The 27,378-nt window shown below is 39.7% G+C and overlaps 2 protein-coding genes and 1 long non-coding RNA gene across 3 annotated transcripts; 2 read left to right on the forward strand and 1 right to left on the reverse strand.

The window, feature by feature from the left end:
* The first annotated feature begins 6,152 nt into the window (after positions 1 to 6,152).
* Positions 6,153 to 11,193, forward strand: LOC131254947 (putative receptor-like protein kinase At3g47110). The gene is made up of 3 exons (XM_058255646.1): positions 6,153 to 8,456; positions 8,543 to 8,802; positions 10,518 to 11,193. Exons 1-2 carry the CDS (start codon positions 6,153 to 6,155, stop codon positions 8,552 to 8,554), a joined length of 2,316 nt encoding a protein of 771 aa, XP_058111629.1. The 3' UTR covers positions 8,555 to 8,802; positions 10,518 to 11,193.
* LOC131254948 (probable LRR receptor-like serine/threonine-protein kinase At3g47570) lies at positions 8,586 to 10,960 on the forward strand. The gene is made up of 2 exons (XM_058255647.1): positions 8,586 to 8,802; positions 10,518 to 10,960. The coding sequence occupies exons 1-2, from the start codon at positions 8,586 to 8,588 to the stop codon at positions 10,958 to 10,960; spliced, it is 660 nt and encodes a 219-aa protein (XP_058111630.1).
* Positions 11,194 to 13,261: 2,068 nt separating the features above from the next.
* On the reverse strand, positions 13,262 to 26,709 carry LOC131256239 (uncharacterized). The gene is made up of 2 exons (XR_009176691.1): positions 26,647 to 26,709; positions 13,262 to 13,433 (listed from the first exon to the last, which is right to left on the reverse strand). It is a non-coding gene; the product is annotated as an uncharacterized LOC131256239 (long non-coding RNA).
* Between the last annotated feature and the right edge of the window lie 669 nt (positions 26,710 to 27,378).

Raw genomic sequence — 27,378 nt, forward strand, 5'->3', positions numbered from 1 at the left:
TGGGAATGCCAATTACTTTGCTAAGAAATGATATAAATACATGAATCAAAAATTTCATGCCTTTTTTTGTAGGGTTAGAGAATGCTTTATAGCGAACTACCCCTATTCTGGGAAAGCAAAGAGTAAGTATAAAGATCAGGAACTATGGCTTTTGTTTGTCGAAATTATATAGCCATGTAATTTTTACTCATGGTATCTGAGGAAATTTCTTTATGTTTTGACTCTACATGCAAATAAATTTGAACACCCATCGTTATAGAACACCCATCGTTAGATACCTTAATAGGAACTGCTATCAATGGTAGAATTCATTTCCTTACAGGATCTTGAGATGGTTGAGTGATGAAGACGAGAAACTGAAAGCAACCAATAAGCAAAATACACATATTTTAACATTTCATTATCGAAGCTGAAAGGAGATTACCTTTCTGGCAGTTGCCATGTGACCTTGGTAATATTTTCTAGAGAAATTCTCATTTCTTTTTTTTTCTTTTTTTAACTTTTTTCCTTTTCTTTTTTACTTTTTCTTTTTTTCTTCTTACGCAGATCTAGTTTGATTTGGGAATGGATTGATAAAATACCATCATAGAAGAAGGAAAAAAAAATGACGGGTTCTATTATGTGCAGCTCAGAAAAAAAATGACGCAGTGATTTGGGCATTACAACTGATTTATTGTTAAATTTTGGCCATTGGTTGAGACTTTTTAACCATCTGTTTGTAATAACTGAAAGTCTTCTAGTGGCTAGGATCACCTAACGTTGTGGTTTTCTGAGGTATGGCTAGAAGAATGGTCCAGATCTCATGCATGACATCACATGTTTGGAGAAGTATTGCTGGACAACTAACTATGATGCAAGTGTCAAAACTGGTTCCTTTCTCAACTTGTTCAATGCAAAAGCTTGTTAAGTCTGAAACGAGCCCTGTTTTTTTGTAATGTTTGGTATGCTTCAGTATAGTCATATGCATTAGTTTTTAATTTCTCTATGATCCATTTGGTATAGTCATATGCATTTAATTTATTTTTTTCAATGGACATTGCTCTTGTCATGTGGCATGTTATTAACATATACTCACAGAGATAGGAATTTCCCGATCGGCCATTCAATATACATTGTGATATGTAGTCATATGATTTGCTGACTTCCAATTGCAGGAAAAAAAAAACCCACCTGAATTGACTGAATTAGTTATCTTGTTTATCTTATTATCCACATTTTTATTGTAACTTGATGTTATAGATGTGTGTGTGTGTGTATGATTGTAAGTGCCATTGATTTGACAGGGATTTTGGTGTCTTTCTTTGCAACCATTATTTATTAATGTTTTCACATACTAATACCTATTTGATTTGTGATTAGTGTATTTGTGTTTGGATGTATTATGCTTAATTAAAGTGAAACCAATAGTTTAGAGTAGAGGCTTAAAACAAACTGTTTCTCCATGTTTATTTTGATCCTAGTCTAGTCACTCTTCATCTAAAGAGGAATTGCACTTGTAGCATTTACAATTATAAAAGGAGTTTCAGCTGTCCTTGTACAATTTACTTTAATTTTAGCTATATTCATGGGATGTTAACTATTAAAGGAAAAACTGAAGAGTCGGTGACTAGGATTTTTCAAATTTGGGATGTTTATGTTAACTATAGGAAACACAACTTGATACTCACCATAAACACATTGAAACAAATTTGGTGACAAAGAGTTGCTATACATGTTGTCTTCTCATATATCTTTTTGACGATGCTTTTCTTCTTCTTCATGTATAATTTGTTAAATTTCATCTGTCAGTGTTTTTGTTAGACTTGCACTCTTGTTCACTTAGCTATCAGATGTTGACATTTATCTTGATGATAGAATCACTATAAGCATTTCATTTATGCATATTCTGAAGCTTCAAAGAGTGTTATGCAGATTTTATGGGAAATTGGAACATCTAGGTACGCTGGTTCTGGAACCACATGGATAAAGGAGGGGACCTCCGCCTTTGAATCGTTGACCCATTATGCCAGAATCTCTTAAATGATTTATCTACGTGTTGCCTTCCTTTTAGTTTTGTTGCAGTATAGTCATTTTATTTTATAAGCATCTGTCATTCAAGGTGACCTTTAAAGAGGATGCTTATGAAAGGGAAAACTTTCCGGCTACAAAATATCCTTACATGCATTAGATATATAATCTTTATATACATGGAGATGCACTTTACAGGGGCATTGCAAGTGTTTGATGGTGGTTTTCCTTTCCTTGACATTGTCTGATATATGATTTTGTCACTGCTTTCCTCTTCAATCTAAATGCAGTGATTTAAACATGTCCATCTAATAAATGCAGGATATCAACTGAACTTGCTGCCTTGTCTAGTTAGCAACATGGTGCCTCGTTTCAAAACCAAAGCAGCAACGATAATTTGCTGACTTCGAATTGTAGGTTAAGTTGCAAGTTATTATGTAGAGTTGGTTGGATATCTTCTATTTTTATATTGGCCCAGGTGGTGCATTTTGTCTTTTGGTATTGGTCTCATGACAGGTTTGGTTTGAATCTTCGCCGATTTGTTGGTCCAATTTTTTTAGGTTTCTCTGAGTTTGGCATATTTTGTTACTTTGTTGGTTTGAAGATTGCTTGGGTATTGATTTCCTTGTGCAGGTATTGGGCTTCAGGTCTGATTTCCTTGTGCAGGTATTGTTTTTTTTTTTTTTTGACTTTTTTTTTTCTTTCTTTATTTAGAGTTTTGTCTGCATATAAAGATTCCATCAAAGAGCCAGTTTGATTTACCGATTTCTGCTTGTCTTGACCTAAGGATTTTAGAGGCACCATGGATTTTGGTTTGATTTGTTTTGATTTCTGGCCATAATCTTCTAGTTTTCCGTCTAAGGGATTAGATTGATCTTCTACAGGTATATAGTGATCACGATTTCTGTATAACTTTGCAATAGGCCTTGGTTACTGCATTTAATAGTCACACCTCTGCTATATGTAATCTGCCTTCGGATTGAAATGTTTGTTATGGGCATTGATGTAAAGTTTTTTTTATCTAAGGTATTCAATATGTTTTTCAAGCAGTATTTTGTCTTTCAAACTCCTCCTTTTGAGGGCACAGAGTACTTGGCCTCTCTATTATTGTAATTTCCTTGCACATGCAAACAAATGCTTGAAAGAATTATTCTTTTCACTGGCTAAGTAAATCGGACTTCATTCTTCTTGAGAACTTCTAATTTTTTTTCTGGAATAATAGCAGGGTTTTGATATGAAACTAATCAATGTAAATCGGACTTGCAAAGTTACAAAGGTGATGCTCCTTTCTCTTTTATTTGGGTTCTTTCTTAGGAATATAGCATTTCTTGGAAACTTGATTCACTTTACATTCCCTTTATGAAACTACTGATTCACTTCACATTCCGTTCTTGTATTCGAAAATAGAAAATGCATGATAGAACTTTTTCTCTGCATATCATTGTAAAAATTTCTAATAATTTAAAATTTTTCGCATTTAGCACTTATTATGTGGATATATTGTGGAGAAAGACATCTAACAGATGTTTAACTTCATGGAGTGATGAAGTCTCATGGTTATGTTTTCCTTCTGTGTCCACTTACATAGACATACACAACTGATTGTTTGTCAAAATAACTCGAAGTATACTCCAGGTTTGTATGTGGTCTCTTACAATTATAGTTTGCTGAATTTCCAGTTAAACACATAATTTCAGTGGAATGTAGGGTTTTATCTTGTAGGGAGAGCAGGTTTTTAGATCTGATCCCTTATCCTAGTCGGAATACTCAGCTGAGCCAACATGCACATGTAAGGGATCTATTGACACACATTCTACTTTCCATTATCCAAATTTGAAGTCTCTAGATATAATAGTAAATTTCTAATAGTGAGTAAGATTGTCTTGTAATCTTCATTTTGTGGCCTATGAAATATATGTTGAACCTAGTAGATCTTCAACAACACAGGGAAGACAAAAACCTTTAAACCAATGGAGTTTCAATGGTCCCATAGTCTCTCTAAATCAACAGTCTTATATGTAGAGATAAAGACAGACAGTTAGTTTTAAAATTATGATTTAAATATCTTAATACTACAATCAAGAATTAAATGAGTTTGTGACAAAGAATTTAAGCATGGATGACATTGACTTGAATATATTGGATTTATTTTTTGTGTAGTTAGGAAAATCTTTTTTCTTGGGCCACCCAAATGCCAAGATTAGTGTCCTCCATGCAGCCCTGTCTTTTGAAGCCCCCAAATTATTTAAATCATGTGATGTGCAGAACAACATAAACCCATCACCGATTGGTGTGGATTAATCCCCTGCATCACCGATTGGATAGGTGGATTGGATACTACCCCACCACCACACGGACTAGGTGATAACCTACCATTGGAGACGGACGGTCCTGTCAGGGAATTTGCGAGACCAACTGTGATGTATATACTTTATTCACACCATTCATCTATTTTGATAGATCATTTTAAGACATTACTATAAAAATGAGGCAGATAAAGGTTCAAGTGGACCACACCACAATAAGTTGTAGGGATTGAACTTCTACTGTTGAAAATTTACTAGTGTTCACTGTGATGCTTATTTTATTTATTTATTTATCTATTTTTTATTAGCCTGTTAATACACCCCACTGTCAGTTGACACTTCACTGTTAGCCACCCCCACTAGGGATCGATACCACGCTTCACCGTGATGCTTATTTGCCATCCAACCTGCTCATAATATTACCTGGAGATGAATGAAGGGAAAACATAAATACCAGCTTGATCCAGAACTTCCGCAGAGAAGTTTTCAGTGGTAGGCTTTCCATCCCCACTGCTTCCTTTGTTGTGGTCCACTTAAGCCTTCAATCTTCATGTTTGTTGGGACCATACCCGAAAATGATATTTCAAAATGAATGGATGGAATGGTAAAATATATGACATGGACCCTGACAGGACCGTCCTTTTAGGTGGACGTGGATTAGCTACTGAGAGGTTGAGCAGGAGACTCCCTACTTAAGTGATGTCATCAAGTTTTGTGAGCCCCACCATGATGCATGTGTTGTATCCACACTGTTCATCCATTTGGAGAGATCATTTTAGTTCATGTTCCAAAGAATGAGGCAGATCCAAATCTGGAGTGGACCCCACCATCGAAAACAGTGGGAAGAGTGACATCCACAGTTGAAACCTTCCCACGGTCTACTGATGTTTATTTGAGATCCAACCTGTTCATGTATTAAATCAGACACAAATGAAGGGAAAACACAAATATCAGCTTGATCAAAAACTTTTGTGGCCCTTAAAAGTTTTTAATGGTGAGCATCACTCTCCGCACAGTTTTATGTGGTGGGGTCTACTCGAGCTTTGGATATTACTCATTCTTTAGATCAAGGCCTAATATGATCTCTCCAAATGGATGGACGATGTGGATACAAAGCATGCATCATAGTGGGGCCCACAGAACTTGGTGAGGTCACTTCAGTAGGGAGTCTCTCTATTCAACGCGGATTGGATACCGACAGGTTGAGTTGAGAGACTCGCTACTAAAGCGACGTAACGTTCTGTGGACCCTATCATTATGTATGCATTGTATCCGCAGCGTCCATCCACTATAGAGTAGATCCAAAGTTTTAGTTCACCCCACCGCAAAAAACAGCCAGAAGATTGTTGCTGCCCACCGTTGAAACCTTCTTAAAGCCCGGCATGATGTTTTTTCAAATTCCAATCTGTTCAAAAGTTAACAAAGACATTAAACAGGGGAAAACACAAATATCAGGTCGATCGAAAACTTTTGTAGCATTTAGAAGTTTTTAATGGCTGCGTTACTCTCCCGACTGTTCTCTGCGGGTGGATACAAAACATACATCATGCATCATGGTGGGCCCACAAAACTTGGTGACGTCACTTCAGTAGCAATTTCGCTACTCAACCTGTCAGTAGCCGATCCGCGTCCCACTTTTGGACGGCGACCTGATTGAAAAAGGAAAAAGAAAAAAAAAAAGAAGAAGAAGAAAATAATATGGTAAACTGGGGCCCACCAAAATCACCTGATTATTTTATTATAAATAGACTCCTCAAGTCATCAAGGGCTCAGAATCCACTCCATATTTGTATCCTCGCTTTGGCTTTCCTCACAAACGCTATTACGGAGCTCCCACCTATGACCATATGGGCATTTTGGTCATTTCTCCTTGTCTCTTCCACTCACGTTCCATGCTTCTTCGGATCAGTCGCTCACTTCTCCAACGAAACCGATCACCTTGCTGTGCTCCACTTTAAAGATCTGATAACCAACGGTCCTCTCCATTCCTTGAGCTCATGGCACCATACTCTCCACTTCTGTCGCTGGCAAGGAGTCACATGCGGTGGTCGCCGCCATCCTCAAAGGGTCACTGCCTTGATCCTCACAAACAAGAACTTGGTGGGCCCCATTTCTCCCTTCATAGGGAACCTCACCTTCCTCAAGAGAATCGATCTCTCAAACAACTTCTTCAGCGGACCGATTCCTGAACAGATGGGCCAATTGTTCCGCTTGCGGTTTCTCGTTCTGTATAATAACACACTCACCGGAGAAATTCCTACAAATCTGACCCACTGTTCGAAACTCGAAGTTCTTTATCTTTTCCAGAATCGGTTGTTAGGGAGGATTCCAACTGAGATTGGCTCTCTATCGAAACTCACTGAATTGGATCTTGGTGAGAACAGTCTTACAGGAAGCATCCCACTTTCACTTGGAAACCTTTCGTCTCTCTCTTTCCTTTATCTCACAAGAAACAGTCTGGATGGCAGCATACCAGATGACTTTGGTCGGTTGGCAAGCTTAGAGGAGTTTGACATTGCTCTAAATGAACTGTCAGGTAAGATTCCACCCCAGCTATACAATCTCTCCTCTATTAAGTTTTTGGACGTGGGATTTAACAGATTGCACGGAAACCTTCCTCCTAACTTAGGCCTCACTCTTCCTAATCTTCAAGAGCTTTACACTGGAACAAACCAATTCACAGGACCCATACCAATTTCATTATCCAATGCTTCAGGACTCGTAAGTATTGACCTTAGTAACAATAGCTTTAGCGGATCTGTACCTACGAATTTTGGAAGCCTCAAGGGTCTGTCCAGGTTACGTTTGTGGGGTAATAAACTTGGAATTGGAAAATCTCATGACTTGATTTTTCTCGATTCTTTGACCAATTGCAGTAGCTTACGAAAGCTGCAGGTACGCAGGAATCATCTCAGCGGTGCGTTGCCCGACTCCATGTCTAATATTTCGACCCAACTGACTTCGCTAACTTTGGGAGATAACAAGATATTCGGAAGCATCCCATCTGGGATTCAGAATCTTGTCGACTTAACAGTACTGGATATGGGGAATAACTTTTTAACAGGTACTATTCCCATTGGTATTGGGAAGCTTAGCCAGGCAAGAAAGCTTTGGTTTGAAGCAAATGAATTATCAGGGCAAATTCCGTCTTCCTTGGGCAACATCTCCCAATTGTTGGTACTCAGTTTATATGAAAACAATCTATCAGGGATCATACCTTCAACTCTTGGTAATTGCATAAACCTGCTAGCCATTTACCTCTACAGTAATAAGTTCAACGGTAGCTTACCCAAACAACTTTTCTTCTTTCCATCTTTGATTGAACTTTCCATTGGAAATAACTCTTTTACCGATAGTTTGCCAGTCGAAGTTGGTTACTTGAAAACTCTCTCTGCATTGAGTGTTTCAAATAACAAACTGTCAGGAGAAATTCCAAGCTCGCTAGGCAATTGTCTCAGCCTAGAGTATCTCTTATTGGATGGAAACTTCTTTCAAGAATCAATTCCTCCAACATTTAGTACTCTAAAAGGCCTTCGATCCCTGGATCTTTCAGGCAACAACCTTTCTGGGGAGATTCCAAAATATCTGGAGAAGCTTGCTCTAGAGTCTCTAAATCTTTCCTTCAATAATTTCAAGGGTGAGGTACCAAAACAAGGGGTCTTTGGAAATGCCAGTCAAGTTTCAGTGCTTGGAAATAATAAGCTTTGTGGGGGTATTCCAGAATTAAATTTGCCTCAATGCTCTAGCCAAGCTTCCAAGAAACGGAGAAAGTATCTTGCATCAAAAGTAAAAATCTCAGTTGTTGTTGTTGTCCTGTGCCTTATGTTAGTATCATGTATCTTTGCCAATTGGGTAAGAAAGTCAAGAAGGAAACCTGCTGATGTGCCTTCTGCGGAGGATCCTTTCGTCACCATGTCTTATGCAGAACTCTTTAAAGCAACAGATGGCTTCTCTTCTGCCAATTTGATCGGCACCGGAAGTTTTGGCACTGTATATAAAGGGGCTCTAGATCGTGATGGAACTATGGTAGCAGTGAAAGTCTTCAATCTTCAACAACCAGGAGCTCTGAGGAGCTTCATGGCTGAATGCGAAGCCTTGAAAAACATTAGGCATCGGAATCTTGTTAAGATCTTAACTTGCTGTGTAAGCATTGATTTTAAGGGCAATGATTTTAAAGCTCTTGTTTACAAGTACATGCCCAATGAAAGTCTAGACAAGTGGTTGCATAGAGATGGCGATGACCAGCTTGGAAGGAATTTGAAGTTTACTCAAATGCTAAACATAGCTATTGATGTGGCTTCTGCACTGGATTATCTGCATAATCATTGCCAAACGCCAATCATTCATCGAGATTTAAAGCCAAGCAATATTCTTCTCGATGATGACATGATTGCTTGTGTGGGTGATTTCGGGCTAGCCAAGTTCTTACCTGAGGTTGCTCAAACTAGCTCGGTTGGAATCAAGGGATCTGTTGGATACATCGCTCCAGGTAACAATTTTCTCTATTACCTTATTTAATTCCTTGTATATAAATACATAAATATGAACAAAAACACACACCCACCTAGTCTGGCTATTCGCTTCGTAGGAGAGTGCTGGAGGTGCGAACAAAGTAGGGTGGGCTGGGGTAGGCCCACTGTGATATGCATCTGAAATCCATTCTAACTAATAGATGCATTAGCCCATGTTAGGCCCCAGGTCAAAAAATCAGACTCGTTCTGATTTAGGTGAGCCATTCCAAGGGAAATAATTGGGGAGAGGGATGCCCACCATTGTTAATTTCTATATGGCCCACTGTGAAATCCACTCCGATCATTAGATATGTCATACCGAGTAAGATTGGGGACCAAAAATCAGGCTGACCTATGATTCAAGTGGGCCACATCAAACTAAAAGTTAGGAGAGAGGACAACCCTTAATTTTTACCGGGTCCACTGCCATGATAATATGAAATCAACTCTGACCATTAGCTTGCACACTAAAATAAGGCCCAAGGTTCAAAAATCCGACCCATCCGTGGTCCAGGTGAGCCATAGGAATTAAAACAGTTTGGAAGGTGAGTGTTTTTCCGTATATTATTTCATTGTGTGGTGTACCTAAATCATGGAAGGGGATGTTTTTTGGGCCCTGGTGTGAAATAAGGTGACAAACCTTGTGATCCGTGTGGATTTAAAAAAAGCATCCAATCCATGCAATAGATTGGCCCCATCACAAGGATTGTCTCATGAAAAAATCAACCATCAAATAATTGAGCAAGTCTATTTATCAATGGATGGTCATTGTTTTTTTTATAAATATGATCCACCTTATGGGTGGATGAAGCTGATTTTTGCAGTGCAAATGATCCTCATGGTGGGCCTAACCTATTGGATTGGTTGGATGCCGCATTCACTTAAGAGGTTGTAGGTTATTCACTGGGTAGAGCATAACTTGTGGTCCAACCAATTGGACATGAAACATTCTCTTTCTACACACACACCCAAAAGGTGAGAGCACACCCCTAGTAATTGTATGGACAAAAAGGCATTCTAGCCCCCTACATATCTTTACACTTATCAACTTGGGTGTGTGGGACAAGGTAATCCCAACATGAAAACAATCTTGTGCAAAAGTAAGGCTCATCCACTCGTATGGGCACTTTTAAGAGGTATACCAAATATACTAATTCATTATTTGGGTTCTAGCCTGATCATTCTTGTGATCAAGTAGGCCACCTCTTGTACATTGAATGTGGAACACTGGTAAATCTTACCTGAACCTAATTTTATTTGGTTTCGGATCCTGAAAGAATGACCTCGGATTTAAAGGATATACCCACCAAGATCTAAATAGACAAAGTTGTACTCACTTGCACCCCACATTAATCACACCATAGCAAGATATAAAGAAATATTTTCTTATAATGTCTTTAGTTAAGATATGTGTTATACAAAAATCATAACAATAAGTCTTTTGTTCAATTGATGATTTACATGTTGAGTTCTTTCACTTTAGTAATAGAGTCTTGATCAATTTTGAACATCTTTGTAAGCACTTACAAGTTCTTAGCACACCAATTGATGTTAGAAGTTTAGATCCTTAGAATAGCAAAAATGCTAATTACTTGTTTAAATAGAATATTCCCACTCTCTCTAAATTTAACCTTTGATATTATTTATATCCAAATGGTCACTTACATTCTAATATGAGATGTATAAATTACAGAATATGCGATGGGCAGTAAAGCATCTACACAAGGAGATGTTTACAGTTATGGAATCCTTCTATTGGAGATGATCACTGGAAAGGGGCCAACTGATGGCATGTTTATGGATAATCTAAGCCTTCATCATTTTGCTAAGTTGGCTTTGCCTGAACGAGTAATGGAGATTGTTGAGCCACAACTACTTATAGAAGACACTGAAGTTACTCAAGGCAATGGAAATCATATCAATACAAGAAATAGAATGCATGAATGCTTGATTTTAATGGTCAGAATCGGTGTGTTGTGCTCTTCAGAGTCTCCAAGAGAACGAATGTGCATGAAAGATGTGGCTTCAAAAATGCATGCAATCAAGAACCGGTATCTCGGGGTCAGGATTCACAGAGACATACAAGTTAGATCACAAATGTTAGATGGAGATTTGTCTTACCTCAGTCATTACTAAGTTATTATCGGTAGTTATGTTGAGAAATATTTTCAAACAAAGTTATTTTGTTGAATACATTTCTAAACAAGCTCTGGATATATTTAGTCTTGGGTTAAGAGTGTACTTGTATTCATATTGGATATATCAAAAGATGTGTTTCTTTTACTTTATTTTATATTATGCTAGACAATGAATTTAATATGAAAAAGACATTATCATATTATAATAAGAAGAATATTGGGTTAGTAAGATGTTTAATTGTTAATATATTTTATGCAAAAGTTTTAAAATTGATGTTTCAATAGTAGTAAGGAATTAGTTTAAATGTTGGACTTCCTACTTATTATTAGTTAATGAGTGTTATCATGCAAGCATGTTGTCCTCACTTACTTGACCTTTTCTTACTCTCCTTTAGCATTTATGTGATTAAGGTGCGATTTTACTTAGATGAGATAATGCATATAACTTAAAGTCACCACTAGTCAAATGAGGGTTACAATCTAAGGTCTTCTAGATATATATCATAGAATAACGCTTATAGGTTAGGAAATCATAGGACTCCCTATTGGAGTTCCGACACTTATCTCACACCACCATAATCTAATCCCTGCCACAATAAATCCAGATCAACCTTAGGTATTAGAAATTTGGATCTAATACCATAGTTAATTTATATACTTTGTGGAAGCATGTACAACAAAGAAAAAACAATCAAATAAACAATAACGAATAAAATAATCACACAAAGCATAAGATAATTAATGTAGAAAATCCTTTTGGGAAACAACTACGGCACAAAACGATAGAAATCCACTATAATTAAAAGCATTAGAGTTTACATCACTTATCTTCTTTGATTACAGCAGAAACCCAATCTCCCCTTACAACGTGCACCTCGAAAAACTCAGGCCCCTTGAAAAATCCCTTCTCATGCCTTTACAAGTGTAGAAAATTGACTCATCTCACAAAACCTTTGCCCTTAGAGAGAAAGCACTCGTATAATCTAAGTCCTAATTGAAAACGGACTTAAATACCATGATTTGTACTAATCTGTGTAACTTGTCAGTCGAATCGAATGAGACCTTCTGTCAATTTGAAATAAACCAACTCACATATTTTGATCGAAATGAAAATGTGTAAATCTACATAGTGAGAAAACTAAGAAAGCTTTCCTAATTCGGTTGAACCAAAAAGACACCGGTCGAACTGAGATATGGCTTCTCTACACTAGTGGATCAGCAGAATCCAAGGCATCACACACAATAATCTAAATCACCTTAAAGATCTCCCTTATAACCTCTACCTTGAGCATAAACTGCTCCCAGCATTCTCCACCTAGAATGCATATCCATTTACACCCTATGCAATGGTGCACAATCTTAATAATAGATGGAGAGATTGATCAAGCACAAGCAATGCTTGAACTCCCTTTGGTCATCGGTTTAGTCAACATATCAGTGGCAACCTTGTCCATGTGGATCTTTCGAAACAGAATATATTTAAAAGTAATGAGTTCATGTATCTTATGAAACATCACATTGATGTGCTTGGTTCTCGCATAATACACTTGATTCATCACTAGATGGATAAAACTTTGACTATCACAATATAAACGAATCACCTCTTGCTTCAACTTGAGTTCTCTTATCATACCTTTCAATCATAGTGGCTCGTTTGATTCCTTTATCGCAACTATATTGTAACACCACGTACCTCTGGTATACGGGTGTTACCTCTAAGGTCTATGGTTATAAGGACTAAGAATGATTAAACAGAGCAACTTAAGCTTTACACATGTAGGTAGGGACTCCTAGTCAACGATGAAAGCCGACACTATCAAAAAAAGGGGCAAAGGCTACGGATAAAATCCGTAGCCATAGACCTATGGCTACGGTTTTAGTCCGTAGCTAGTCCGTTTCACGACTGTCATCGTATGTCCCGTAACAATAGGTCTGGAACTTATGGCTACATATTTAATCTGTAGCTATAGGTTACAACAGCTACAGATATAATCCGTAGCAATTATATCTGTGGTGAAAACTTCAAACAGCTACGGATATTATTTATAGCTAAAAGTCCATAGCAATATGCCAAAATTGAAAAGGCTACACCTGTCTGATTAGTGGCTACGGTTAATATCTGTAGCCATTTTGTACATTAAAAAATTAAATCATTTGTTCATTCACTTACCACATGTACAATCATTCATTCATTCAATTACAATCATTTATTCATTCAATTACAATCCTTCATTCAATTACAATCATTTATTTATTCAATTACAATCCTTCATTCAATCAATTACATCATTCATTCATTCAATTATAATCCTTCATTCAATCAATTACAATTATAATCAATTACAATCGAATTCATTCAATCAATTACAGTTACAATTACAATAATGTTGAAAATACAAATCTTTGGCTTCATTAGAGAAATGTGCTCGACTTTACCTTGAAATTTCAAAAGCTTCGTATATTCCATCATCCTACAAACAGTCATATCATCCATAAATTAGAATGTCCATTGGGAAAAAGAAAGATAGTGGAAAAAGTGCATCACGTATAACCACCTTTTTTCTTAATGAATTAAAAAATAATAATAAAAAAGGAATGAAATTGACACAAAAGAAATGGTATCACCATATGATTATAGGTTTTGGTTTAGGTTTAGGTTATACGTTTAGGTTAAGGTTAGGCTATAGGTTATAATTAAGTTTAGGTTATAGGTTAAGGTTTAGGTTATAGGTTTTGGTTTAGGTTTAGGTTAAGGTTTAGGTTTAGGTTATAGGTTTAGGTTTAGGTTATAGGTTATAGCTTTTGGGAACTTGATTATAGGTTAAGGTTTAGGTTTAGAAAATCGGGTTCAGGTTCGGGATCGGGTTTAGGTTTGGGTTTTCAAGTTTAGGTTTAGGTTAAGGAGTTGAGATTAGGATTAGGTGTAGGTTTGGGTTTAAGGATTTGAGAATACATTTAGGTTTTAAGTTTAGGTTTAAGTTAAAGGTTTAGGGAAAAGTTATAAGTTTAGGTTAGGTTTAGATTTAGGTTTAGGTTTGGGTTATAGGTTATAGTTTTAGGGAATTGAGAATGGGTTATGGTTTAGGTTTAGGAAATCGGGTTCAGGTTCGGGATTGGGTATAAGTTAGGGTTTTCAAGTTTAGGTTTAGGTTTAAGTTATGGAGTTGAGATTAGGATTAGGTGTAGGTTTAGGTTTAGGGAATTGAGTTTAGGTTATAAGTTTAGGGAGAGGTTAGGTTTAGGTTATAGGTTTTGGGATTTGAGAATTGTTTTAGGTTATAAGTATAGGTTTAGGTTAGGTTATAGGTTAAGGTTTAGGGATTTGATTTTAAGTTATAGGATTAGGTTACGGTTTAAGTTTAGGTAATAGGTTTTGGGATTATAGAATGGGTTCGGGTTTAGGTTATAGGTTTTGGTTTTGGTTTAGGTTATAGGTTTTGGTTTAGGTTATAGGTTTTTGGATTTGAGAATGGGTTCGGGTTTAGGTTATAGGTTTTGGTTTTGGTTTAGGTTATAGGTTTTGATTTAGGTTATAGGTTATAGGTTTATGTTAAGGTTTAGGTTTAGGTTATAGGTTTTGGGATTTGAGAATGAGTTCAAGTTTAGGTTATAGGTTTTGGTTTTGGTTTAGGTTATAGGTTATAGGATTAGGTTTAGGTTATAGGTTTTGGGATTTGAGAATGGGTTCGGGCTTAGGTTATAGGCTTTGGTTTTAGTTTAGGTTATAGGTTTTGGTTTTGGTTATAGGTTATAGGTTTAGCTCAAGGTATAGGTTTAGGTTATAGGTTTTGGGATTTGAGAATGGGTTCGGGTTTAGGTTATAGGTTTTGGTTTTGGTTTAGGTTATAGGTTTTGGGATTTGAGAATGGGTTCGGGTTTAGGTTATAAGTTTTGGTTTTGGTTTTGGTTTAGGTTATAGGTTTTTGGATTTGAGAATGGGTTATGGTTTAGGTTTAGGAAATCGAGTTCAGGTTCGGGATTGGGTTTAAGTTTGGGTTTTCAAGTTTAGGTTTAGGTTAAGGTTAGGGAGTTGAGATTAGGATTAGGTGTAGGTTTAGGTTTAGGGAATTGAGTTTAGGCTATAGGTTTAGAGAGAGGTTAGGTTTAGGCTATAGGTTTTGGGATTTGGGAATAGTTTTAGGTTATAAGTATAGGTTTAGGTTAGGCTATAGGTTAAGGTTTAGGGATTTGAGTTTAAGCTATAGGTTTAGGTTTAAGTCTAGGTTTAGGTTTAGGGAATTGAGTTTAGGTTATAGGTTTAGGGAAAGGTCAGGTTTAGGTTATAGGTTTTGGGATTTGAGAATAGTTTTAGGTTATAAGTATAGGTTTAGGTTAGGTTATAAGTTAAGGTTTAGGGATTTGAGTTTAGGTTATAGGATTAGGTTTAGGGATTTGAGTTTAGGTTATAGGTTTAGGTTTAGGTTTGGGTTTGAGTTTTGGGATTTGAGAATGGGTTCGGGTTTAGGTTATAGGTTTTGGTTTTGGTTTAGGTTATAGGTTTTGGGATTTGATAATGGGTTTGGGTTTAGGTTATAGGTTTTGGTTTTAGTTTAGGTTATAGGTTTTAATTTAAGTTATAGGTTAACGGTTTAGGTTTAGGTTATTGGTTTTTGGATTTGAGAATGGGTTCGGGTTTAGGCTATAGGTTTTGGCTTTGGTTTAGGTTATAGGTTTTGGTTTAGGTTATAGGTTTTAGGTTTAGGTTTAGGTTTAGGTTTAGGTTATAGGATTTGAGAATGGGTTCGGGTTTAGGATATAGGTTTTGGTTTTGGTTTAAGTTATATGTTTTGATTTAGGTTATAGGTTATAGGTTTAGGTTTTAGGTTTTGATTTTGATTTTGATTTAGGTTATAGGTTATAGGTTTAGGATAAGGTTTAGGGAAAGGTAATAGGTTTTGATTTAGGTTATAGGTTATAGGTTTAGGTTTTAGGTTTAGGTTTTGATTTTGATTTATGTTATAGGTTATAGGTTTAGGTTAAGGTTTCGATTTAGGTTTTGGTTTAGGTTATAGGTTTTGGGATTTCAGACTGGGTTCAGGTTTAGGTTATAAGTTTTGGTTTTGGTTTAGGTTTATGTTTAGGTTATAGGTTTTTGGATTTGAGAATGGGTTATGGTTTAGGTTTAGGAAATCGGGTTCAGGTTCGGGATTGGGTTTAAGTTCGGGTTTTCAAGTTTAGGTTAGGGAGTTGAGATTTGGATTAGGTGTAGGTTTAGCTTTAGGGAATTGAGTTTAGGTTATAGGTTTAGGGAAAGGTTAGGTTTAGGTTATAGGTTTTGGGATTTAGGAATAGTTTTAGGTTATAAGTATAGGTTTAGGTTAGGTTATAGGTTTAGGTTAGGTTATAGGTTAAGGTTTAGGGGTTTGAGTTTAGGTTATAGGTTTAGGTTTAAGTCTAGGTTTAGGTTTAGGAAATTAAGTTTAGGTTATAGGTTTAGGGAAAGGTGTCACGCCCCAAACTCGGAAACCGTGCTCACAAAATTTTCGATCACCGAATCCGGCGTCGACAGCTTCCATAGAACCCTATTCTCGGCTCCCAGCGCCCATTCGCCAAGTTCCGATCCTGGGATACTATGAGGAGGATTTTTAATATCAGTTTGATTCGTAATAAGCATAACCAAAGACATAACCCACAAACAACAACCAAAAACTTCATCACATTTTCACTATGATAAAAAACTTTATAAGTACAATGAGCATAAAGGGAAAAATACAATGATGATGAACAAAAATTCTAAAATAATCTGCCACGTGCTCAAGCCTCAGCGCTGCTGCAATCCAATGTCACCTGCACGCAACGGTCGTGCATAAGCTTATGGAAAGCTTAGAGGGTGGTGTAAGTGTGTGCGTAAGGTAATAATATAATTATGCATTATCAAAGTAATGAGGAACATGCTAATGAATTCATAAATGTTATTAGCCGTACCAAGGCCATGCGATGCAAGACATGAATGATGTTGGCCATACCAAGGCTATGCGGTGCGAAATGCAACTCAAGCATGTGAATCCTCATCTAAGTCCACATATCAATATAACTCAACTCTGGAATATCACCGGGGTCTAGTACACTCCAACCAGATTGTCGCCCCATTGCGCAATAAGGTGAGTGGAAGAGACCTCATTATCCACCTGCCAATATTGGGCTTGACTCGTCGATAGCGGACCCATTCCTCGAGCTGGTCAGACTCATCATAGCTTTGCCCCCTCCTCTCGGGCGGGTAAGGCCGCATCCCCTTCCAACCAACCACGACACAGTGAAAAATACGGCCATCTAGTAATCGGCACTCGGCGCTCATGTACCCACTCGGTCTACACGTTGGAGTAACCTCTTAGTACCATAAGGGTTTAGGGACTTTCACCCAGGGATATCTATAGCACCCCATGTAGAACAAAATTTTCGGTATCCGATCATGCCAACCACGATGCGCCTGTAGAGGCTACGACCCTAATGTCACTAGGGCGTACAGTAACCACATCACACAATGCGAATGCATGAATCACACTATCCAGTCATGCAGCAAACCTGGGCGTATCGTACGCTCATGTAGGGCAACACTGCCTATCCGAGAGCCCTTAATCAATCTGCGCGAAGGCATGTGCTATGATCAGTCACTCCTCATATCAAGCATACATATGATGCGTATGATCATGAATCAAGAACTATACTAAACATGTTATATGGTGATGGATGTTGTTCTTAACGAAGGTGGGCCTAGACGACTTACAAGTATGGGCCTAAAAATGGGCCCTAGGGAGGATTATAATGTGGACATTTAACTAACATTATTCTTACAATGTGGACGTCAAACCAACATTGCTCCCAAGGCACGGTTGCCAAAAACATCATTACTTAAACCATGGTAGGGTTACACATTGTAATGGATTTGTGTACTCCTAATAGGCCTCAACCCATAGGCCTTAGTTACATCAAATGGGCCTCAGGTATATCAAATCGGGCCCACCCTCATATATTTTTGAGATCCGAACTATTCACAAGTTAACATAGAGATAGATGAAATGAAAATAAATATCAACTCAATTGGGAACTAATGCTGCCCTTAAAAGTTGAGCGGCGGATGCCACAGTCCACTATTTAAATGGTGGGACCCATTTGAACTTTAGATCTGATTCCCTCAATTTCCCATGTCTTAAAATGATCTCATAAATGATTGGATGGCATGGATACAACACTTGCATCATGGTGGGCCCCACCATTCAAATAAAGGACGGTGTAGATAACGCATGTACATAGGGAGTGGGTCCCACCGTCGGATGGACGACGTGTGTAAAACACATACATCATGTGGGACCTACATGTTACTGACGTTCAAAGAGAGAAAGAGAGAGATAGAGAGAGATATAGAGAGAGAGAGAGAGCAGCACGTGGTTACCTCTCCTCTTTTCTTTTCCTTTTTCTTTTCTTTTTTTTTTCGTTTTCCTTCTCTGACACAAGTAGAGACACAACAGAGGTGGTTTCCATGTAGGGCCCATCATATATATATATATGGGAAAAGGTACAGCGAGCTCGTCGAACTGTGTGGGCCCCATTGTTGATGTTTGCCAAACATCTAACCCATCGGTCAGATGCACCATTCCAGCGTGGGCCTAGGTCTTAAAAATCAAGTCAGTCCGTGACTTGTGTGGGCCGCACTAGATACAACAGTTAAGAGGGCTACCCTCCATTGAAAACATTCATAATCATTATCAGGCCCACCGAGATGGGGTTCACAAATCCAGCCCACCCATCGCGGGTGTCCCACTTGAATGAAGGGTCAGACCAAGTTCCAACCGTATCCAAAAACTTGGGTGGGTCCCACGGACACCAAGACCTTAGCGTTGAATGAGGTATCTTCCATTCAGTCTTGAGCTATGGGGGTCCACCGTTGAAACGAGGTACCTCCACTCAGTCTGCCTGTAGAGCTATGGATTTGGGCATCAGGGAGGGCCCCACACGAGGGAGTGGGTCCCACCATCCAAGGACGGAGGACACCATAGTGCATGGTGGTGTGGCCCACGCCAACTGGATGGACAGTGTAGATGGGTCCCATGGACCCCACACCCTTGTAGTACACTCATGTCAGCACACACCCTCCATGTTAGCCACCTTCATAGGGATCAATACCATGACCACAATGTTTGAAACGAGGTATCTCCACACAGCCTGCCAGTTGAGCTATGGGGCTGGGTGTCACTGGCCAGCGTCCAGCCCTCACACTGGACGTGCGGTCATAACACAAACATCATGGTGGGTACCACAGGGACGTGGCCCACCTGAATTTTTTTGAATCAAGCCAATATTTGTGTTTTCCCCACATCCAGGCCCACCCAAGAATGGTCCGCAAGGTGGGCCCTATGGATGGGACGGTGTGGATCATACATGAAAAGGGGGGGGTCCACAATACATGAGAAAGGGAGAAAGGGAGAGAGAGGAAGGAATCGGGTGGAGGAGAGGCCCCACCAATATGGGCCCCTCAATACAAAGCATTCATCAAGATGGGTCCCACCAAATGTGGGCCCTTAAATCAAAAAAAAGAAAATAAAGATCACCCACCGACTTCTTCTTGCACCCTAGGCTTCTTTAGCTCCTTAGCTTTGATTCCAACGGAGGAGATGAGGTTTGGATGGTTGAGAGATGGGAGATGAAAGGGTAGGAAATGGGCCACCTTTGTTGCTTGGGAAAGCTTGAAGAGGCTCATATGTATGGTGCTCTCTTGTTTGGGAAAGTGAATTGAAAAATGAAGGGGAGAGAGAATTGTAAAAGGAGAGAGAGAGTGATGGTGATGGAGTGATGGATGTGGTTAGTGATGGGTTTAAGGGACTTTTTGACTTTTTTGGCAAATGGTGTAAGAAAAGTATGGGCTTTAGAAGAACTTTTGACTTTTGTGGTTGCCTGGAAATGGGTAAAAGGTGATGTATACTTGACATGTTGAGATTGATGGATTGATGTGACAAATCATAGAGATTCTCTCGAAATTCACACGCGCGGTATTTTTCTCGCACCGAACGCTAGCCCACACCTCCAAACCATCGCCTTGGCGCACGAGTCGCGGCATCGAAATCACGGCGACGGTGCAGTCACTATGGTACAAGTCTTGGGTTGAGTCGACTTAGGTTGACGACATGTGAATCAGGGTCGTGTGTAATTGCCGGTTAAGGGTCGAAGGTTGCCGGAATTCGACCGGGAAGACCGCGGAAGTCTATGGAACGGTATAGTCTAGGATACGGGGCTTACAGCTCTCCCCTCTTAATAAAAATTTCGTCCTCGAAATTTACGCAATCATCGCAACTAGACATAAGTCATGAGGAAGAGACATGACATCATCATATAAAATCAGCGATAACATACAAATACAACATAATCAATCATCAAAAAGGTGGGGATAACGCTCACGAATCTCGGCCTCACGCTCCCAAGAAGCGTCCTCAACAGAATGGTGACCCCACTGAACCTTCACCAACGGAATGACCTTGGTCCAAAGGACCTGCTCCTTCCGATCAAGGATACGGACTGGCTGCTCAATGTAAGAAGCGTCCTCCCGAACCTCTAACGGCTGCCAATCTATAACAGGAACGATGTCTGACCCACACTTCCTCAACATAGAGACATGGAAAACGTTGTGGACGCCAGACAACTGAGATGGCAAGGCAAGCCGATAGGCCATGGCACCAACGCGCCTAGTGATCTCAAAAAGTCTTATGAATCTCGAGGCAAGCTTGCCCTTCGCTCCAAATCAAACTACGCCCTTCATGGGCGAGACCTTGAGATACACATGGTCCCATACATCAAACTCTAAGGGACGACGCCGACGATCAGCAAAACTCTTCTGCCGGTTCTGAGTTATGCGCATCCTCTACCTGATGATATCAATAGCCTCTGACGTCTCCTGCACAAGCTCGGGACCTACGAGACAACGCTCTCCAACCTCGATCCAACAACTCGGTGATCTACATGGTTTGCCATATAGTGCCTCAAAAGGAGCCATGTCGATGGTCACCTGATAGCTGTTATTGTATGCGAACTTAGCCAATCGCAGATGCTCATCCCAGCTACCGTCGAAATCAATCGTGCAGGCCCGAAGCATATCTTCAAGGATCTGGTTGACCCTCTCGGTCTGGCCATCGGTCTGCGGATGGTATGCGGTGCTGAGCTGCAATTCAGTCCCCATCACTCTCTAGAAGCTCCCCCAAAACTGAGACGTGAACCTCGAGTCTCGGTCAGAAACGATCGAGACTGGAACACCATGCAATCTCACAATATCCTCGATAAATAATCTCGCAAGCTGGTCTAAAGGCCAAGTCGCACGAATCGGAAGAAAATGCATTGACTTCGTTAGACAATCCACAACAACTCAGATGGCGTCATGACCGCGCTGAGTCCTTAGCAAGCCCATAATGAAATCTGTCGACACGTGCTCCCATTTTCACATCGGGACACTCAACGACTGTAATAGACTAGGGGGTCTCTGATGATCGGCCTTGATAAGCAGGCATGTGTCACACTCGACTAGAAAACTAGCGATCTGTCGCTTCATCCCCGCCCAAAAATACTATCGCCTCATGTCGCGGTACATCTTCGTCGAGCCAGGATGGATAGAAAACCGCGATCGATGTGCCTCAGTCATAAGATCTCTGCGTAACTCAGGAATATCTGGGACACATAATCGGCCTTTAAAGCAAAGTCCACCGTCTGAACCAATCTGCCAATCTGTCTGACTCTCAGATGCTGCCTCTGCTCGGTAATCCTGTAACGACTCATCTGCCTGCTGAGCCTCGATCACCCTTACGACAAGAGAGGGTTGAATCGACAGGCTCGATAACAGCACAATAAAAGATTGCAAGCCAAACTCAAAGTCATACTCTGTTATATCCTCGAGCATCCTCCACTCCTGAATCATCATATGTGCCACCAGGCCTTGTGGCTGACGGCTGAGGGCATTTGCCACCACGTTCACCTTACCCGGGTGGTACTAGAGATCGAAATCATAGTCCTTCAGGAGCTTCATCTAGCGCCTTTACCTCATGTTCAACTAAGACTGCGAGAAGAGGTACTTCAAGCTCTTGTGATCAGAAAAGAGCTCGAACCTAACCCCGTAGAGATAGTATCTCCACACTTTTAATGCGAAGACAACTGCAGTCAACTCTAAATCATGCGTGGAGTAGTTCAGCTCATAGACCATAAGCTGACGAGATGCGAAGGCCACTGGTCTCCCGTGTTGCATCGGGACAGCACCCAAACCAATATGCGAGGCATCGGTGAATACAATAAATCCATCACTCCCAGAGGGAAGAGTGATGACAGGAGCGAACGTGAGGCGGTCTTTCAACTCCATAAATGCTCGCTCGTAGGCGTCACTCCAAATAAACTTTGCGCCTTCCAAGTCAACCTAGTCAGGGTTGCAATACGAGAAAAGCCCTCAATGAAACATTGGTAGTAGCTCGCTAAACCAAGAAAACTACAAATCTCGGACGCTTTCGTGGGCTGGCCCCACTGACGCACTGCCTCAACCTTCGAGGGGTTCACTGCGACACCCTCCCTTGTCACCACATGACCAAGGAACTTTACTCCTCCTGCCAAAACTCGCACTTCTCCAGCTTCGCATACAGTTGGTGTGCCCGGAGGGTCTACAACGTAACCTCCAAATGTTACTCATGCTCCTCACGGGTCCTCGAATAGATCAGAATGTCATCAATGAAGACTACAACAAACTGATCGAGATAAGGGCGGAAGACCTCGTTCATCAACTGCATGAATACTGCGGGCGCATTGGTCAGTCCGAAGGACATGACCTGAAACTCGAAATGACCATAACGCGTCCTGAATGCTGTCTTCAGAATGTCCTCCTCTCGGACCCGAATCTGATGATAATCGGAACGCAAGTCAATCTTCGAAAAGAACTTTGCATGGTGGTGTGGCCCACGCCAACTGGATGGACGGTGTGGATGGGTCCCATGGACCCCACACCCTTGCAGTACACTCATGTGAGCACACACCCTCCATGTTAGCCACCTTCATAAGGATCGATACCATGACCACAGTGTTTGAAACGAGGTATCTCCACGCAGCCTGCCAGTTGAGCTATGGGGCAGGGTGTCACTGGCCAGCATCCAGCCCTCACACTGGACGTGTGGTCGTAACACAAACATTATGGTGGGTACCACAGGGACGTGGCCCACCTGAATTTGTTTTGAATCAAGATGATATTTGTGTTTTCCCCACATCTAGGCCCACCCAAGAATGGTCCACAACGTGGGCCCTACGGATGGGATGGTGTGGATCATACATGAAAAAGGGGGGTCCACAATACATGAGAAAGAGAGAGAGAGAGAGAGAGGAAGGAATCGAGTGGAGGAGAGGCCCTGCCACTATGAGCCCCTCAATACAAAGCATTCATCAAGATGGGTCCCACCAAATGTGGGCCCTTAAATCACAAAAAAGAAAATAAAGTTCACCCACCGACTTCTTCTTGCACCCTAGGCTTCTTTAACTCCTTAGCTTTGATACCAACGGAGGAGATGCGGTTTGGATGGTTGAGATGGGAGATGAAAGGGTAGGAAATGGGCCATCTTTGTTGCTTGGGAAAGCTTGAAGAGGCTCATACGTATGGTGCTCTCTTGCTTGGGAAAGTGAATTGAAAAATGAAGGGGAGAGAGAATTGTAAAGGGAGAGAGAGAGAGAGTGATGGGCGATAGAGTGATGGATGTGGTGAGTGATGGGTGTAAGGGACTTTTTGACTTTTGTGGCAAATGGTGTAAGAAAAGTATGGGCATTGTAAGAACTTTTGACTTTTGTGGTTGCATGGGAATGGGTGAAAGGTGATGTGTACTTGGCATGTTGAGATTGATGGATTGATGGATTGATGTGACAAATCGTAGAGGTTCTCTTGAAATTTTCACGCGCGGCGTTTTCCTCGCACCGAATGCTGGCCTACATCTCCAAACTAAGGTATCGCCTTGGCGCGCGAGTCGTGACATCGGAACCGCGGAGACGGCACGGTCGCTATGGTTCAAGTCTTGGGTTGAGTCGACTCGGGTTGACGGCGTGTGAATCAGGGTCACGTGTAATTGCCGGTTAAGGGTCGAAGGTTGCCACAATTCGACCGGGAAGACCGCGGAAGTCTATGGAACGGTATGGTCTAGGATACGGGGCTTACAAAAGGTTAGGTTTAGGTTATGTGTTTTGGGATTTGGGAATAGTTTTAGGTTATAAGTATAAGTTTAGGTTAGGTTATAAGTTAAGGTTTAGAGATTTGAGTTTAAGTTATAGGATTAGGTTTAGGTTTAGGTTTAGGAATTTGAGTTTAGGTTATAGGTTTAGGTTTAGGTTTTAGGTTTAGGTTTAGGTTTAGGTTTGGGTTTTGGGATTTGAGAATGGGTTCGAGTTTAGGTTATAGGTTTTGGTTTCGGTTTAGATTATAGGTTTTGGGATTTGATAATGGGTTCGGGTTTAGGTTATAGGTTATAGGTTTTGGTTTTGGTTTAGGTTATAGGTTTTGATTTGGGTTAAAGGTTGACGGTTTAGGTTTAGGTTTAGGTTTAGGTTCAGGTTATAGGTTATAGGATTTGAGAATGGGTTCGGGTTTAGGATATAGGTTTTGGTTTTGGTTTTGGTTATATGTTTTGATTTAGGTTATAGGTTATAGGTTTAGGTTTTAGGTTTTGGTTTTGGTTTTGATTTTGGTTTTGATTTAGGTTATAGGTTATAGGTTTAGGGAAAGGTTATAGGTTTTGATTTAGGTTATAGGTTATAGGTTTAGGTTTTAGGTTTAGGTTTTGGCTTTGATTTAGGTTATAGGTTATAGGTTTAGGTTAAGGTTTAGGTTTAGTTTTAGGTTATAGGTTTTGGGATTTGAGAATGGGTTCGGGTTTAGGTTATAGGTTTTGGTTATAGGTTATAGGTATAGGTTAAGGTTTTGGTTTAGGTTATAGGTTTTGGGATTTGAGAATAGGTTCGGGTTTAGGTTATAGGTTTGGGTTTTGGTTTAGGTTATAGGTTTTGGGATTTGAGAATGGGTTCGGGTTTAGGTTATAAGTTTTGGTTTTGGTTTAGGTTTCGGTTATAAGTTTTGGTTTGGGTTTTAAAGTTTAGGTTTAGGTTTAGATTAGGGAGTTGAGATTAGGATTAAGTGTAGGTTTAGGTTTAGGGATTTGAGAATACATTTAGGTGTTAGGATTATGTTTAGGTTTTAGGTTATAGGTTAAGGTTTAGGTTTTTGGTTTAGGTTAAGGTTAGGTTATAGGTTATAAGTTTAGGTTATAGGTTATAGGTTGTGGTTTTAGGTCATAGGTTTTGGTTTAGGTTAAGGTTAAGGTTATAGGTTTAGGTTAAGGTTTAGGTTTAGGAAATTGGGTTTGGGTTCGGGATGGGGTTTAAGTTTGGGTTTTCAAGTTTAGGTTTAGGTTTAGGTTAGGGAGTTGAGATTAAGATTAGGTGTGGGTTTAGGTTTAGGGATTTGAGAATACATTTAGGTTTTGGGTTTAGGTTTAGGTTTAGGTTATAGGTTTAGGTTTAGGTTATAGGTTAGGTTATGGGTTAAGGTTTAGGGAATTGCGTTTAGGTAATAGGTTATATGTTATAGGTTAAGTTTTTGGTTTAGGTTATAGGTTTTCGAATTTAAGAATAGGTTTAGGTTAGGGTTAGAAGTTTAGGTTAAGGTTATAAGTATAGGTTTAGGTTTAGGTTAAGGTTAAGGTTGAGGTTGAGGTTTAGGTTTAGGTTTAGGTTATAGGTTAAGGTTTTAGGTCATAGGTTTTGGTTTAGGTTAAGGTTATAGGTTTAGGTTTAGGTTTAGGTTATAAGCTATAAGTTTAGGGAATTGAGAATAGGTTAAGGTTTAGGTTTAGGAAATCGAGTTCGGGTTTGGGATCGGGTTTATGTTTGGGTTTTCAAGTTTAAGTATAGGTTTAGGTTAGGGAGTTGAGATTAGGATTAGGTGTAGATTTAGGTTTAGGGATTTGAGAATACATTTAGGTTTTAGGTTTAAGTTTAGGTTTTAGGTTTTAGGTTAAGGTTTAGGTTTAGGTTAAGGTTGAGGTTTAGGTTATAGGTTAAGTTTTAGGTCATAGGTTTTGGTTTAGGTTAAGGGTATGGTCCCTGCAAATACAGATATAAACATGGCCATCCGGCGCAAATGGCCAGGCCCTTCCAATGCTGTCCATAAAAAATGGACAGCTTCATCATGGTCATAACAGCGGTTCCCTCCTTCCAAGGACCCCCGCTCATCCAAATAGCTCCGACGCACATCCGGGTCTGCTCCATTAATTTCAAGCAAATACATAAACATGGCCTGTACAAATGGCCAGGCCTCTCCAATGCTGTCCATAGGAAATGGACAGCTTCATCATGGTCATAACAGTGGTTCCCACCTTCCAGGGACCCCCGCTCATCCGGATAGCTCCGACGCACATCCGAGTCTGCTCCATTAATTTCGATCAAATTTAATGGAGCAAATACATAACCACTTGGCCCCAAATACTTACTTTATAAAAGAAAATTTTTTCTGTTTTTTCAAATTTTCCATTTCGATCTTTTTTGGCCTAAATCCATGTTAATGCATGAGAATCATGCATAAACATGGATTTTAAGCAAAATACATGAGGAAAATTACAACATAAATATCATACACACGATATCACATAATGTATTGTTTGATGAACTACACATGTGCATTCTTAACAAGAGACATACCAGATGCTTGAATTTGAAATATGCAGCTCCAACCCTCCCACATGCAACATCCACTTGAAAGAATGCGCATAACCGTCATGCTTGAGTAATCAATACAGGAATGTACAAGTAAAACCATAAAACCAGAGATACTCACTGCATTTTCAGGACCTCCTCCATAGTTGACGATTCATTCTAAAGCCCTTCTTCCTCCTCCTATACCCGGGCTTGGGACCGATAATGCAAGGAGTTGCATTGGCGGAGTTAAAAAGGGCTTAGGCTCCTTTTGGTTTTAAAAAAAAAATATTTTCATAAATACTAATGTGATGACCAAATGGAGCCTAAAACTATAAATACGTTCAAATATAGAGTACAAAATTCATTCAATATTTTTTTTAAAAAAGTGCCAAATTAGTTCAAAATTAGTTCAAAATGCACACAACAAGTTCAAAATTAGTTCAAAATGCACATAACACATGTTCAATTATACAGTACCAAATTTGTTCAAATTATTGAATTCTCAAAGCCTCTTTCCCCCATTACACAAATGATCCTGGACCGGCCTCTCCAAGTGTAGATGCAAACCCATCTTCTTTCTACAAAGGAGCGTGAGGTTGTATAACCTCAGTCAGGACAACAACAAAAGCTCCATCCTCCAACGGTTCGCAATGGAAAATTGCATTTGGATTAACTTTGTGTACTTCACCACGAGTAACTACACCACATTTTCCAAAGCCAAGCAAGTCGCATCTC

This window comes from Magnolia sinica, chromosome 9 (assembly GCF_029962835.1).
Source record: "Magnolia sinica isolate HGM2019 chromosome 9, MsV1, whole genome shotgun sequence".
Taxonomy (NCBI): Eukaryota; Viridiplantae; Streptophyta; class Magnoliopsida; order Magnoliales; family Magnoliaceae; genus Magnolia; species Magnolia sinica.